The sequence below is a fragment of the Panthera tigris genome, chromosome F2 (genome assembly GCF_018350195.1).
Source record: "Panthera tigris isolate Pti1 chromosome F2, P.tigris_Pti1_mat1.1, whole genome shotgun sequence".
Lineage (NCBI taxonomy): Eukaryota > Metazoa > Chordata > Mammalia > Carnivora > Felidae > Panthera > Panthera tigris.
In genome coordinates, this window is record NC_056676.1 from 52,781,282 (window position 1) to 52,798,986 (window position 17,705).

General features: G+C 34.2%; 1 protein-coding gene across 2 annotated transcripts in view; it reads right to left on the reverse strand.

Annotated features, from left to right (window-relative positions):
- EIF3E (eukaryotic translation initiation factor 3 subunit E) overlaps positions 1 to 17,705 on the reverse strand; it is a 246,618-nt gene that overhangs the window by 32,856 nt on the left and 196,057 nt on the right. For both annotated transcript variants that reach the window (XM_042973572.1, XM_007075834.3), the window contains 6 exons: positions 17,080 to 17,194; positions 15,275 to 15,392; positions 12,601 to 12,643; positions 10,818 to 10,922; positions 5,139 to 5,264; positions 4,333 to 4,457 (listed from right to left, as the gene is read on the reverse strand). In XM_042973572.1, coding sequence (XP_042829506.1) covers positions 4,333 to 4,457; positions 5,139 to 5,264; positions 10,818 to 10,922; positions 12,601 to 12,643; positions 15,275 to 15,392; positions 17,080 to 17,137 — 575 coding nt within the window. In that variant the 5' untranslated portion in view covers positions 17,138 to 17,194. The remainder of the gene's footprint in view (positions 1 to 4,332; positions 4,458 to 5,138; positions 5,265 to 10,817; positions 10,923 to 12,600; positions 12,644 to 15,274; positions 15,393 to 17,079; positions 17,195 to 17,705) is intronic.

Here is a 17,705-nt window from a genome sequence, read left to right on the forward strand (position 1 = left end):
TTGAGAAAAACAAAGAAAAAAAGAGATAAACCAAAAAACAGACTCTTAACTATACAGAAGTGGTGGCTACCAGAGAGGTGGGTGGGGAGATGGGTGAAATGGGTGAATGGGATTAAGAGTACACTTATTGTGATGGGCACTTAGAAATGTATAGAATTGTTGAGTCAATATATTGTACACCTGAAATTAATATAACCTTGTATGTTAACTACACTGGAGTTTTTTTAAATAATCTACATTTTTGCATTATTTGCTTTTTGAAAAGTTTGATTTTTATCTTAACACTTTCTGTAATCTCAACTGAACTACCTTTGTATTTCTAGTATCCATAACAAACGGTTCTACTAATGAATTAAACATATGCTTTTAAAATTTCATATGAGCCATAAAATTGTCAGGAATTAATCTGTATTGTTTCCCTCTTGTTTGTATTACATAATTTTCACAGTGGGTTTGAATACTTTTATTTTTCTTTTTTTTTTTAAATGTTTATTTTTGAGAGACAGAGAGAGAGAGAGAAAGGGAACAAGCGGGAGAAGGGCAGAGACAGAGGGACACACAGAATCTGAAGCAGGCTCCAGGCTCTGAGCTGTTAGCAAAGAGCCTGATGCAGGGCTTGAACTCAGGAACTGTGAGATCATGACCTGAGACAAAGTCAGACACTTAACCGACTGAGCCACCTAGGCGCCCCTGAATACTTTTATTTTTCTTGTTTGCATGCTTTTCATTACTTGGAAATATTCAAAAAGCCTACCTATTTAATTTAATGTTCCTTTCTAAATACAGACGTAACTGCAAAAAACACAGAAGAGTGGGTCTACTAATAAGCAGTACCCTGGAAAGCCAATTCCTAGTGATTCCAATGGCTTAATTTAGGAAGAGCTGCCCTTATCCTTAACCCATCCCCTAGGTGTCAGGATTATAGCCACATATTACAGGCCAAAGTGTGGGTTAAATTTGCTCTTCATGGCAGGTTCATCCTCGCACACCTGATTTTGGGGATACCAATCAACTCTTAAGACAATCTTACAGGTTTTATTAATCAGGAGAGAGACAAAATGTTAATGTTTGTGTTATTTTTAATCTCTTCTCATTTGAATGCATGTTTGCTTAAATCTCCATAAATAACAAGAAATATATCCTTAATTCTTGTGTGAAATTCTTAGAAAACATCTTTTCTAAAAGATGCATAGTTTAACATTAAAAACAGATATGTAGCTATTTTACCAATCAACATTCCCAAATTTCTTGCAATGATTTACTCGTCATTTTTCTGGATACTCCAGATTTGTCCATTATTGTTGTGTCTCAATCACTGCATGAGATAGATTGTAATTGTCAGTATCACAAGTAAATAAGCCTTTTCTAAAATGTAATGATTGCACAAAAGTACTTCCCAAAAGGTACCTCTCAAGAATCACTGCCCTGAGAGGATTAAATAAACAATTCACCACAGCAGAGGGAGATTAATCAGTTTAATCTCTGGTAAGAGAAAGCTACCAAATAAAACTTGAGCAGAACTTGATAAAAGACATTAACATACTTAAATCAGAATGGGGGGTGGGGGTAGGAGCACAGTGAGAAGTACTGATCTGAAATGGAATCAAGAAAAGAGAAATAAAAAAGCAAATCTAGGAAATGCCCATCCAAATGTTGAGAGTAACATATGTCAAAAATGTTCATGATTTGGGGCGCCTGGGTGGCTCAGTCGGTTGAGCGTCCGACTTCAGCTCAGGTCACGATCTCACGGACCGTGAGTTCGAGCCCCGCGTCAGGCTCTGGGCTGATGGCTCAGAGCCTGGAGCCTGCTTCCAGTTCTGTGTCTCCCTCTCTCTCTGCCCCTCCCCCGTTCATGCTCTGTCTCTCTCTGTCTCAAAAATAAATAAACGTTAAAAGAAAAAAAAAAATGTTCATGATCTGGCCCCAGTGCAATAGTCCTATTGTGAAGATAGATATACTAGGCCAGCTTAACCTGATGGTGCCATTAACAGTCCACCCACATAATTAAACTTTGCATTCTGATTCTAAGTACTCATAAAGCAATCTTATGTTTATTACACAGCTTCCTATGTGTTAAACCTATAGGGTGAGAACTCTTACTACTTACACTTCTCATAAATTACTGATGGTATTCTGGTTTTACACATCAGTCTTTCTGAGGATGGTTCAGCTTCGATCTTCATAAATCTACCTTTAAGACACTACCAAGTAAAGCTGCTGAGCTTTCTATGCTAAAAGCCAGAACAAGTATTACACCTTGTAGAATCTTATTTTAGTTTACAGTTATTTTGGGCTTTGTCTTTTTAATCTTTTGCATTAGTCTTTTACTTAATTCAACATACAGACTATGATTTATATAACTTTCCAGATTATAAACAATTTATCAAGGCATCTAACAAACAGCAAATAATATTCAAATACAATTATAATTTTAAAACTATATATATAATTTTAATAATGAATTTCCCACAAATATGATTTCTTTAAGGTATAACAGCTAAGAATGAGGCTATTATGAACACATTAGTGAATAACGTGAATCTAGAAGGCATGCTTAAATACTATAAAATACTATAAAATATCTCAAATAGAAAAATAAATACAATGTTATAAAAAATAAATTTTCACCTCTTGTCATTTATATTTAAAATGGGATGCAGGCAAAGATCAAAAATTGTTTTTTACCTAATGCCATGTAGGGTTTTTTTTTTCTTTTTTTCAAGGAAAGAAAAACATAATTTCCTGTTTCAAAAACTCCTCTGCCCATGTTTAGTTTTAACATACTGGGTCACCATGTCATTTATACTGACTAAATACATTAATATTCAATTTACATTGCAATGTAAAATAAAACAGGTCTATTTCTGTTAAAAGTACTTTTTACCAAATTCAGGGGAACATTTAGCATCTAATGCAGAGAACAGAATATACACCATTTAAAACTGGCTCCCTAATTTTCCATAAAAATAATTACTGGCATTTCTCAGTTCGCTGAATATTATTTATCTGTATTACCATTAACAACTTAATTTCTCTTAAATTCAAAGTGCTACTGATTACAGTAACAATTTCACTGAGGAGGTCAAATATATTAGTCTGAAAAATCTTACTAAAATGAGCATTTGAAGTATATTTATTAATCAAAGTCACATTTATTAATGGGACTCAGTTTAGATTATCTCATCAATTTATCCAAATATATTGCCACAGATATTATTTTCAAGACTGAAAATTACAAAAATTAAAAACAGGTTGCTCAATCTTCACTGATGTTTTGTATCAGAAGGGTATTACACCAACTATTTCTGAGGTATACTTTTATAAATTAAAATAAATATGCATTTTAGACAAAAATGTTAAAATCTGATAATTTGACAGACAATAATAAACAAAAATCAAGTGAAATAGAACTACATCTTCATTTAGGGTAAGATATAACAAAACCTATGGCTCAAGTGTTTATATCAAGTTTAGCTAACAAGATAGTCAATATATGGCATACCATGAAACAAATGCTAAAGTGTTATTGCAATCTTGGGCTATATTTATATAAGCACATGTACAGGTCAAGAAGCTAATATTGCCCCAGTAACCTATAAAACTTAAGTAACAAACCTAGAATTCTGAAGATTCATATTTTAAGAAGGCTATGGATAAACTGGCATTGTTATCTAAGAAAGGCAACCAAAATACTAAAGAGTCTGAAAAATTAAATATTGATAAAACCATAGATATTTAGCCTGAAAGAAGAGATAAGGAAAAATTATCTTCAAATATCTGAAGTGTTTTCACAAAGCAGTCTTGTTTTCTGGTGTTCTAAGCAAATAAGAAGATTCAAAGGCACCTAAGCTCAAATGGAAAACTAAATTTAAAAAAATGATATAGCTAACAATGTTCATAAAGCAGTAAATTTCTCATCACCAAAAGATGGATAATGGAGCAATGATGATATAAAGGATTCTAGGATGTATATATTTCTTCTAGTAATTTGGCATGGAGCCCTAATTCTAAAGCTTTAATTAATATATTAATTACCTGGGATCTTGTTAAGATGCAGATTCTGATTTAGTTTTTCTAGGGCGAGGCCTAAGATTCTACATGATGCCTATGCTGCTGGCCCAGGAAGCACACTAAATAGCACTTCAATGAACTTAAAGTATACTTTTTTCAAAAAATTTAGAGTTACGTGTAAACTTTAATAAGCAAATCTACCACATGAAGGGAAAAAAGGTTGACAACAAATTCAAATGTTAGAAGTACATTTTTAAGTTTAAAAAAAAATCCGTATTATTTCATATGACTAAAACCAAATTATATAGTAAAATAACTTACTGTGGCTGGTAAAGGAAGAGATCAATAATATTATCACGCCCTTTGGGGTGGTTGAAGAAAACAAAAAGAGACCAGTGGATGAGCCATGTTCGCTGCTGAAGAGACTGAAGTGGGGAACTCACAGACTATAGAGTTAAAAAATAAGTATATAGGAAATATTAATATGAGAAAGAGGCAAGAGAATAAAAGAATAAACACTGATCTCAGAATTTTAGTTAAAAATGAGAACCTTCTGAGGCATACCCTAGAGCCGTTACGATCAAAGTCCTAACCCCTGGACCCTCTACTATCTGCACAAATCTCGACATTAGAAATTATCTCCCTGTTCTGAGAGATAAATTCAATAATTCTGCTAAGCCAGAAGCTGTAAATTATACCCATTTCAGAAAACATTTTAAAAGCAGACTGAACTAAATACTCCATAATAAGTGCTTTTATTAGAAATAATTATAGATGAAAACTGTCTTATTGAGGACTTATTACTGAGATGGCACTAATAGCATTACGCCGTACAAATAAATACACTGTACAAATAAAAAAGGCACAGTACCTGTAAGAGAAATGAAAACAGTTCTTTTCTCTAAGAGCCAAAAGAAGTTTGATAGTTTCTCTCAAGGAGATTCAGTGAAACTAGTCAATCCACTAACCCACTGTGAGTTGTATGTCAAGTCAACAAAAGCTAATCTGAACAGTTTCCTTCCTCTCCCCACCTTTCTATTTTTTAAAGTACACAGTGTTTTCCTCATCAGAAAGTATGAAGGTCACACAGAAATTTCAGAGAATCACCATGGAAAAATGTAACTCACATTATTATCTATGGTCTCTTTTAACCGTGTAAGGTCTTCCATAGCTGCATCCCAATTCTGCATTAAGATCTCAGAGGCCAGTTTCCCCCAGAGTGAACTCAAAGCGTTTCTATCGGTTGCTGGAACCTGTTTAGGCAATCATAATTAATTATATTCTGAATACTCTGGAAAAAAAAGATGCTGTACATTTTATACTTTACATATCTATCTTGCCTACTAAAAGACCTGTAGCTTTCTACCCCAAACTGTAATTATCTAAGTTCTTATTGGTTCACATTGGCTAAACTGATTCAAACAGCTTCCATTTAACTTGATTTACAAAAAAACCTCAGCCATTTGATATTCAGTCTAAATCAGAAAGAGTGATTTAAAACTAGGACACAGCACCAGTGTTTTAGTTTAACCCATTTTTGGTAATTTATACACTAATCAAATTTTAGGCACCTAAAACTTTGGAAACCAGTTAGATTCAAAGGAAATCTGTTGTTAAAATCACTGGAATGAATGTGTGGCAAATCCAGACTTGTGAATTTTATTCACAATTTAGAAAAATTATTTTTAGAAAAAAATATCCAAATTATGACACAAATGAAAAGGGTCAGAAAGAGACAGAGGGAAAAGCAGGTCTACTGGATAATAATAATAATAATAATAATAATAATCAAAGGTATACATACTGAGCAATAAATGTTAATTTTCATATATAATCCTAATAAAAACACTATAAAGGTAAATATTTTCCATTTTAATTAAAGAGGGGAACCTGACACATGGGAGACCCTAATTCCCCCAAAATTAAACTTTTTTTTTAAGTTTATTTGAGAGAGAGAGTGTGCACGCAAGCAGGGAGGAGCAGAGAGGGAGAGACAGAATCCCAAGCAGGCTCTATGCTGGTCAGTGCGGAGGCAGGCGCGGGCTCTATCTCACAAACTGCAAGATCATGACTTGAGCCGAAACCAAGAGCCTGAAGCTTAACCGACTAAACCACCCAGGCATCCCCAAAGTTATACTTCTAATCATGAAAGATATAAATTTATACCACAATCTAAACCTACAAAAGGGTAGAGTACCCTACCTCTTCTTGTCACCGATGGAAAAGAGTCACAAGGCCAAAACACCTATTAAGGACTTTGACAGCAGTAATTAACTCAAATATACTGAATAACATTTAGCAAACTCTAATAACAGACACTAAATTCATAAATTAAATTTTGAAACATATCCATGAAACCACTGATTCTTCTTATTATCATTAGAATATAGGTCCACAAAAAAACATACCACTTGTACTTGAATATTCATGGCAATTTTATTTTTAAGATAACAACTGGAAGTAATCCAAATGATCAACAAATAAATTCTAGTATAGTCATAGAGTGGAACACTATGCACCAATAAAAAGAATCAAACACTTTTTTATTATTTATTTACTTATTTTTAGACAGAGAGACAAAGAGACACACAGAGAGAGAGAGCACGTGCGTGTGAGTTGGGGAGAGAAGCAGATGGAAAAAAATCTTAGGTAGGCACCACACCCAGCACAGAACCCAATGTGTGGCTAGATCCTGGGACAATAACTTGAGCTGAAATCAAGAGTCAGATGCTCAACTGACTGAGCCTCCCAGGCGCATCAAGAATCAACTCTGAAGCACACAAGTAACAGAAATGAAACTTAAAAACTTGCTGGTCAAAGTGAGCCAGGCACAAGCTTACATATTTCATCCCACTTACATACAATTCTAGAACAAACAAAACTAATCTACAGGGATGGACAACAGATCAGTGGATAAAATCAGGGTGAGTTGTGACTACAAGGGGGCATAATGGGTCTTTCTGCATTAACAGAAATATTCTTTATCTTGATATGGTGATAGTTGTACAAGTATATGCATTTGTCAAAACTCAGTGAAATTTAAAAATTGATTTACAAAAATCCATAAAATCACTGTTCAAATTATAAAGGATAAAATGTTTGATCCTTACTTTAAAATCTGAGGAATATTTTATCAAATTTAAGACGCCATCAATCTTAAGATACACTATTATTTATGTTTCCAAAACACAACCAATTTAAGACACAACCCAGTTTGGTATTAAAATGTGATAATCTATGTATCTGAAAATCAATATGAAACAGACAACTTTTTAAAAAATGTTTATTTTTGAGAGACAGAGAGCATGCAAGGGAGCAGGGGAGGGGCAGAAAGAGAGGGAGACTGAGAATCCTAAGCAGATTCCATGCTGTCAGTGCAGAGCCTGACACTGGGCTGAAACTCATGAACTAAAAACTGAGATCATGACCTGAGCCGAAATCAAGAGTCAGACACTTAACCAACTGAGCCGCCCAGGTGCCCCAAACATCTTTTACACCAACATTATCAAACAGAGCACATCAGACCCAAAACATCACCTAAGATCCTAAAGCTTCCAAAAGTCATCACTACTTAAGCTTTCTTAAGTCAAGGGAAAGTACCTTTAAACCAAATGGCATGTACTTACAGGAGATAAATTTAAAATTCTGAGTGAAAACAACAAAAACCCATGCTAGTAAAATATGATCACAAATAGTTCTAGCATCTTAAAATCACTTTTATTTCAAATAGCTGCTGGATGAAGGGAGGGTTATATTTTAGAGTCAGAGGCCACAGAGAAGGCAGATTTTCACAAAATAATTAAAATACAGTGTTAACACCTTTTATTAATTTTTTAAAATAACTTTTAAAACAAAAACGTTCAAAAATTCCTACTAAATCTGCTCTACCATTTCATTCCAAATTAATGCATTTCTCAGAGTACAACCATATAGGGTGCATGTAAACACTGCTTGATGTATTCTAAAAACCACCAAACTTTTTAAAAATAAAGGTAGATTCCGAGGTCACACTGCTTTAATTTACACAACACTGACCTACAATAGGTCACCTGGAGAGTCAAATTCTAATCTCAGATCATAGTTACAATGGTTCTTTCATATCTTATGTTTCCCTAACTATAGATTTAAAAGAATACCCAACCACCAGACAAGAATTTAGAAATGAAAAAAAAAAGGCTATTACAAAAAAATAAAAGTAAATAACTAACATGTAAAACACTGACATTATTCATCCCAAATCAAAACCAGGATTTTTAATCTTTGCTATTAACAAGATTTCACATATACATACATTTTATAGTAATGCCTATCCAAACAAAAGAAAAGGAGAAGTAAAATTATTCATTTTTTAAAACTTAGCTTTGTTAGCCTCCATCAATATGCCAACAGAAAGTAACCAACTCCCAGCTACTCAAATGTCTTGTCACACAGATGGGACATGAATTTAAAAATAAATTTCACCTAATTTCTAAGCACTATCTAATCACTCTAGTTTAACTGCTCTTAACGTAAAACATTGATTTTGTGCTCAAATCATGGTAATCAATCACCTAACAAATGTCATTTGAGTTCCAACACAAGACCTGTTAGGTAATGCTAAGGTTTAAAATTGAGGATTTTTTTAAGTTAGGAAACTAACTTAGATCTTCACATTTAAAAAAAAAAAAATAAGTATAAAAACTTCACGAGCATTTGTAGAAATTGTCAGACTAATTACAAAATATTACTACATATAATATACTATTAAGACTAGAATGTTATATTTGTTAGGATAAAAGCTTTTTTGTAACAGCATAGAAAGTTTCTTAATCCCCAAAGATTCATGCGTACTACTCTGGCTCAAGTCCATGTCATTACAGTTGGCTCTTCATACCGACCTGCTTTCAAGGATGGATATGCTAGAAGAGTTTCAATATCTGGATTTCCAGCAGTTACCTTAAGTTTCCATGTCTTAGCAAAATGGCACATTCACTCACTGACCAGCAACAATAAATTTACTGTGCTAGAACTCTAACATGACACTAAATCTTCATTCTCAAAATTCACTCCCAGCATTAACAAATGATATGAATAACCAACTCTTTTCATGTACCTGTAATCATATCAGGCTTCTGATTTTACAATCCTGGTCTAAGCTGTTTACATTTCCAAAGTAATCAACTTTTGCTCTCCTAAATCCTTCATAATATTCAAAGTAAAACTGATGGAATTTTCTGATAAGCCACTACAAGTTTAGCATCACTGATTACCTTCAATGCACTTGCAAGCTAACCACAGCTAATCTGCAAATTAAGAATATTCACAAACGGGAGCAAGAGAAAAATAATTTTTTTTCAAATCAAACTTGGAAATAAACTGAAAATCTTTATTTCTTTGAAGGATAGATGGTAGTTTTAAAAAATGAAGTTCTCTAAGTACTTTTTTTAAGTGTAGGAATTATTTGAATTAATAACATATCAATCTCTTCCCTTTCCCTGCTCCCCCCCAAAAGAAAATTTAATTTCCTGGAAAACAACCAAAGATAGCAGCCCTACATCTTTTGACATATGCGGCTAAAAAAAAAAAAGAAAGGCACCAGAAAACAGAGACAGAAGAAACAGACTCTTCCAAGGTTAGAAAACAGTCAAGTCCCTGTCTTAAGAGATCATTTCCCAACATCTAGGATTAACTAGAGAAATCAGAGACTTAGGTACTTGCTTATTAACCCAAGGTAACAAATTGTAATTCTTCAAATGAGAAGTTAGTTAAAACAAGGGTATTTTGATAACTCCACAAGGCATTTATTAATACAATTACCTACACAGAAGGCAAAATGAGAAAGAGATCTTTTCATTTCAAATGCTGATTTTTTTCTGTGGCTTCATGGAACTCTCCTTCCTCCCAAACAAAAGCCCTAAAATCTAGGGGCACCTGGGTGGCTCAGTTGGTTAAGAGTCCAACTCTTGATTTCAGCTCAGGTAATGGTCTCATGGTTCCTCAAGTCGCACATGAGGCTATGGGTTCTGTGCTGAGAGCATGGAGCATGCGTGGGAACATGCGTGGGATTCTCTCTCTCTGCCCCTCCCTGATCCCTGTCTCTCTCAAAATAAACATTGAAAATTTTTTAAAAAGGCAGTAATCTAGGAACATGTCAAATAGCCAAATGAAAATAACAAACAGGATTCTTTATGGTTAGAAATTTGCTCTAATAATACCATTTAAACTCACCTACCTCCTACATTAAACACTCTCTCTCTCTCTCTCTCTCTCTCTCTCTCTCACACACACACACACACACACACACACACACACACACAGAGTTTCATATTCTAAACTCAGCTGAGTACAGAAGTAAATGGAAAAAAGTTACTATTAAGGTGTAATTTTTTTTCAAATATCATAAGAATTCCATAGTGTTTAAAACAAACTCAAGGGAGATATACGGCATAAAATAATGAATTAAAGTTAGGAATAATGGATTTATTCAATAAATATTTATTAAGTACCCACAATGTGCTGCTCACTGTGCTGCACAGTAACATAACAAATTGATAGAATTTTGCTAATGTTAAAATCATACAATTATACATAAAATAACAAATTAGTGGCTCCTACTTTTGGATTTCAAGGACAAGTTAAATCTTTCTTCAAATTTTGAGGTCCTGATATAAGCTTTCCTATTTCTATTTGTTCTTTGTTAGGAAAAGTTTTATTTTTTCCTTTCCCTAAGAATTCTTGAAAAGTTAATGTACAGACTCAAATCTATAGACATGTTTTGACAAAGCAAGTAAAACCTACAAAATCTGAAAGAAAAAAAAATTACTTACCAACACTCTAAAGAAGTAAAGATATTCTGCTGCTCCAGAGTAATTCCCACATTCATACTGGAATTTTGCATACCTGTAGAGTGTATCTAAATATTCCTGCCTAAACTAAAAAAAGAAAAGAAAAAGCATCAGTTCTATTTCTAACTTTGAGTTTTAAAATTCAAACCATTCACTCCTTTAAACGTCCCTAGAAGTCAATTCTGTGTATGCCAAGTGTCACAAAATACAAAAACAAAATCCATGATCAGAAATACATATGACTCTTAAAACATGTTAGGAATTGGTGGATTTAGCATTCACAATTCTGGTCTCAAAGAGTTACAAATTCTATTAATACCTAATTTGTTGCAATCCAAATCTGAATTGCAGTGGGAAGGTCTCCCAGCTGGTTAATGAGCTTAGATAACTACCAAATATATGCATCCCTATACAGTCTTGTGATTCTGTACAAATAATATGTACAGTAAACTTCAATTCTCTGTGAAAACTGGCCTCCAAATGACACGAAATATTAACATTAGCAATGCAAGCAAAGTGAAAGTGAAGAAATCTAAGAGAAGGACTCCGAACTAGAACATTATCAAATACACCAAACATTCTATATGGAAACCAGAAAGAATAATTTGCACAGTGGTCAGCATACCTCCTGCCAAAGTAATTGTTAAATGAGAGATAAAACTTGAATGCAAGTTAAAGAATTAATTATATGTAAATCCTTATGCTTTGAGTTAACACAAGGGAAGGGAGACTGGGAGATGACTAGAAAAGCCTACAATAAAATTCCCTTATTGGTATTTATGAAAACCTCGATAATGTCAAGAGCTACTATATTCCACAAGGCAGCCAAAGTATTACTTAATTCTACTGCTCAAAGCATTTCTAATTCAAATTTAGTTCTATCTTTATTTGTTAATCCATCAAAAATAAATGGTACCTATTACTTGAGTATTCTAGGAAAAATAAAAAGTTTTGAGAATTTCTATGATTTAAGGTAAGTTTAAGTGGGGCGCCTGGGTAGCTCAGTCAGTTAAGCATCTGACCCTTAATTCCTGATATCAGCTCAGGTCATGATCTCAGGGTCATGAGTTCCAGCCCCATGTTGGGCTCCATGATGACCTGAGTGTGGTATCTGCTTAGGATTCTCTCTCCTTACCTCTCTGCCCCACCTCACTCACAAGCACACTTGCGCTCACACTCTCGCTCAAAATAATATTTATAAAAAAATAAAGGTAAGTATAAGCATCTCATTTTCTTATCAGCACCAATTTAAAAACTGATGTTTTGAAAACATATCATATATTTAATAAGTCAATCTGGAAATTGTATTCTTGTTAAGCCACAAACCTGTCTTTACAGCACTATTCTTTAATTAACCTTATTGAAACAGGACAACTAAAGAAATTTTTTTTTAAGTGTTATTTATTTATTTATTTATTTTGAGAGAGATAGAGAGAGAGAGAAAGAATCCCAAGTAGGCTCCCCCTTGTCAGCAGGGAGTCCAACACAGGGCTCAAACCCCCGAACCACTGAGATCATGACCTGAGCTGAAACCAAGAGTTGGGACACTTAACCGACTAAACCACCCAGGTGCCCTAAAGAAATTTTTTTTTTTAAAGATAAGAAAGAGCCCCTTTATTGACCAATATATCACTTAAATATGTTTTGTTAGATTTGTGGAATCATTGCCAACATGAATACAACTGCCATTAAATGCATTAACAATGATTTAAAGTAGAATGAATTATAAATGGGAAAATTAGGAAATTTTTAAAATACCACTTACACCATGCTTGTCCGCTAGGTAGTCAAACAGCATCCGACCATCTCTAAATTAGAAACAAAAATTACTGATTTGATAGGCCACAGAAAACAAAATGAGCATATCCAAACATTCCTATTACCCACATAAAGCCATCTAAATATCTTAATACTTAAACACTAGAAACAAAGTAAGTCTTCCAGAATCAAATAAACAGAACATTACAAGATTAATCAATTATGCTTAACTTATATATCTATGCTACACACCCTGTATAATTATTATCCAACTCAGTGTCAATCCAATTTAACTTTTCTTAAATTAGCTTTGCATAACTAAGATGTTGCCAGGCGGGTAAAAGACAAAATGATGACAAAGACACCAAGGAACAAGTGATAGATGGCACAGTGACCCACTTTCTGGGCATTTTCAAAAAAGGAAACATTTTCTTATGCTTACCACAAGAGGGAATGCTGTGGAATGCTTTTCTGGAACATAATTTTACTTGAGATTTAATGGGGAAGGAATATATCATCACCAAAATCAACATGGGTATATTATAATACTGAATATGAAACATGTATAACTTTTTAACATAAGATTTCAAAAAAAGCTTAACATTTCTTGTGGATCATAGTGAATTACTTGTGTTATACTCCTTGTACCTTTTAGTATGTAATCACTGTCCTTTGGTTGATTGGGTATTTCTGGGAAAGTATGAGAAATACAGTATGTTGAACAAAATTTAAAAACAAATTAGCAGGAAGAGGTTATTACTTTGAAAATAAGTAGTTTAATTACAAGTTTTTAAAACAATTCCATTCTTTCATTTATCTCAATGCCATGCCTATTAAACTGCAAGAAGTGCTCTCTAATATTTGGTGAATAAATCTATATTCATCCTATTCAACCCTAATCTCATTACTTCCTCGTATTTAAGTGACTAGAATAAATTCAGAATTTAAATTCTAAATTTTTGATTGTCCCCTAAGAGCTAGATTATTTCAGCTGTTCCTTTGTGGGCATTTACATGTGACCTGAAGGCCTAAATCATTATAAGTGTATACATGTAGCGTGTGTGTGTGTGTGTGTGTGTGTATATATATATATATATATATATATATATGTATGTATATATATACACACATATATATATATACATATACACACACACACAGATGGCTTTATCTTACTAAGCAATCATATATATTTTACGTATAGCTATCTGTGTGTGTGTGTGTGTATATAATCTGTGTATATATATGTAGTATAACACAGTGTATGTTAGTAATATAGCAGGCTACACTGTAATATGGTATATGGGCTCCTGGGTGATGTGCCAATTCTTGATTTCGGCTCAGGTCATGATCTCACCATGCGTGAGTTTGAGCTTCCATGTCAGGCCCTGCACTGACAGCTCAGAGCCCACTTGGGATTCTCTCTCCCTCACTCTCTGCCCCTCCCCAGCTTGAATGCACACACGTAGACGTGTGCTCTCTCTCTCAAAATAAATAAACTTGTAAGATGGAGTGCCTGGGTGGCTCAGTCAGTCGGGCGTCTGACTTCGGCTCAGGTCATGATTTCAAGGTTCATGAGTTCCAGCCCCACATTGGGCTCTGTGCTGACAGCTCTGAGCCCAGAGCCTGCTTCGGATTCTGGATCTCCTTCTCTCTCTCTCTGCCCCTCCTACGCTCACACTCTGTCTCTCTCTCTCAAAAATAAATAAATATTAAAAAAAAATTTTAATAAAAATAAAATTGAAAAATAAACTTAAAAGATGGTATAATAATCGTGTAGTATTTGCTATCTTGTTAAAAATTATCTAGTAACACTTCCCCAGATCACAAATGACAACTTAGAATTAATCTCTCTTAATAGTTGGTTTGGCCATATATTGTAAAAGCTGAAGATACAACATGGCAAAATCTTCAGCAATTCTTCTAGTAAATATGTTGGTAGCTAAGATTTACCACAATGGCAATATTCAATTTTAGTAGGAGATTTTATTTTAAAAAGTTTCTAATAACTCAAAGGGCTTCAATTAATGATATATATTAAGACAGAATAAGTCAATATGCATTCTTTGGAAACCAAGCACTATGTTTATTTCTAATTAAGGAGAAGTTAAGAATAAAATAACTTTATTAGCTCCACACCACCCTCCCTCCGTGGGCTGGGCAATGAGGTTGGAAGGATATGAGAGAATGTAGCCAAATGATAAAGTGAGCTCAGGTTTCCCTCTAGGTATTGCCCAGGCACAGGTATGTCAACCTGAGTACCACTGACATTTTTGGGGTGGATAATTCTTTATTGGAGGGTAGGGTACTGTCTAATGCATTGTAGGATATTTAGCAGCATTCCTGGCCTCTCCTTGCTAGGTGCCAGTAGCACCCCTCCAATTGTGACAATGAAAAAAATGTAACCAGACATTGCCAAATGTCCCCTAGGAAGAGGGGAGGAAGGCAGAACTGCTGTAGCATGATCAGATTTGGGGAACTGGTAAAGAAGTTAAAAAAAAATTAGTATTAATATTTATTAAGGAATTCCTGGTCCATACACAATAAGGATAAATGAAAATAAACAGATAAAGTTATCAATTAAACCCTGAACTTTTATGATGGGATATTAAATAAAATTTGAATTAACATTTGTATTAATCCAGAAAAGAATTTTTAGAATTCAAATTAAGGGAGGTTACCTGGTTGACTGCATCTGCCTTGTAGTTTCTGGATCTTCAAACATCTTCACAATTGGTTCCGTTTCTGCCTGAAGCTGTTTAAGTTGTGCAACAACTGTGGTTCTTTTTTCTCTCAAAGCTAATTAAAAATGCAAAGGAGTACTATAATGTTGAACTATACTGCTCACCATGAGAATATCTCTGGAAAAATTTCAATTTATTTCAGTTGTACATAGATTTATTTGCCCCTAGTATATTCACATGCCAGGAACCACCAACCCGGTAAGTCTCGCAAATCCATTTTTTTTCTTTCTAGCAATGCAGAAGCACATAAAGAAGTCCCCTTCTTATTCTTAAGGAAAACTGAGGAATATACAAATACAGCTGGGGGAGGGGGGTGGCTGCTGAGAAATTATCTAAATCCACATTTCAAATACTTTACTCCTAGTGTTTCATTTGTTCTCAATGAATTTTCTCAGATGAGTATTATCCCGGAGTTCCTGAACAGAGACTCAGAGTGGTTTACACATTACTATAGATTTTCAATTAGATTGAATGGAATTTAAATCCAACCAATAATCTCTCTTTTCACTATAAACCTACTTTTGTAATCTATCAAACCCAATTCTAGTTTCTTTTTACTGCATTATGAAGAGCCACAGAAAACTTGAACATAACCTACCCTGCAGGCATGCTTTAAACTTTTACTCTGAAATAGTTAACTTTTGGGGCGCCTGGGTGGCTTCGGCTCAGCTCAGATTATGATCTTGCAGTTTGTGGGTTAGAGCCCCGCTTCGAGCTCTGTGCTGGAAGCTCGGAGCCTGGAGCCTGCTTCCGCGATTGTGTCTGCCTCTCTCTCTGCCCCTCCCCCGCGCGCGCACTTTCTCTCTCTCTCTCAAAAGTAAACATTAAAAAAATTTTTTTAAAAAGTTAACTTTTTCATCACAAACTAAAATTTAAAGAGCTACTGTCACTTACTGTAATATAACCAAAAAGGTGATTATGTTTAGTATAATAATTTCTGTGTTACACATTAAAAAGTATTACTAGAACAATGTTTCTCAAACATAGAAGGGGATATGTGCTTAAATTATGGAAAATGTCAATTTAAACTAAATAAATTGTATTTATGTACTGAAAGCATTCTTAGAATCTTTTAAAATAACATGCTCACAAAAGAAATAATACAGCATTTTTCAAACTTACGGGGAAACTTTTTTTTTTTTTTAAAGGAACATCTATTACCATAGGAAACGTGGAAAACACCATACCACAGCAGTTCTCCAATTTGAGTGCTGGGCCTCAGCCAACACTTTGTGATTAAGTAGACCTGGGGTATGACCTCAAAATTTGCATTTCTAACAAGCTCTCCCAGGTGAACTGACGATGCTGGGACTGGGGACATTATTTATGAGAACCGTGACTATACCCAGATGCCTCAAGATGGGAAAAAAAAAAAAAAAAATCTCTAAGGCACACAGATGCTAACTGAAAAAGTTACTAGCAAACCAAAAACAGCCACATTCTCAGATAATTCCAAGGAGACAATTCATTCATAAGCACAATTTTGATGATACATACTATAAACTGAAAATATTTAAAGACCATGTTTTAAAGTAGTCTCACACTTTTTGTGGTGAGAAAATAATATACTTTAGATGACATGTAACCTTCACATTACCTTTCATCCAAAGAACTTTTAAACCATAATAACCTCAAATAGCATTAAAGGCTCTTGGCTAAAAGCTCTTTTATACATCACAAAACTTTAACACACATATCCTCAGTTCACAAGACAAGCTGTAGTTCCAAATGACAAAACTTACCATGCGGAATATCATCAGAATAAAGATTTTTGTATACATCCATAGCAAAGTCTACCATGTTGGTATCACTAAGAAGATCCAATTTCCCTTGTAATAATTCTTTTTCATTATAGATCTGCAAGAGAAAATTACTTTCTAATGACTATGTTTAAGTTCCCACAAATAAACTAATAAATATCCACACCAACTCTACTGATAAGCATATATAGTGGTTTCCTTGCCACACCAGCAATCAACTCAAATTTTTTACCTTCTTAGTTATCTCTCACATCCACATGATGCCTACCCATCTCTCCTTGAGGTGGGTTCTCCTCTACCCCCACATATTTTTTTTGCTAAATCATTTGAATCCTTCATAATCCTTACCCATCCACACCACTAAAACAGAACTAGCACCCATTCTCTAGGTCAGCCATGTCGTATCAGGTTTTTGCTTTGCAAGGAATTCAAGAAACAATTTAACCCATACTACAGGAATCAAACAGACACACAAGCGAACTCACATAAATGTGAAGTTTAGTGCAATGAGCAACATGTAAGGATCCTATACAGTATTTAAGGAGACAGTAATCAAAATTAAAAAAAATTTTTTTAAGTGAACAGTTACCAAGATAAGGCTTCAGCAA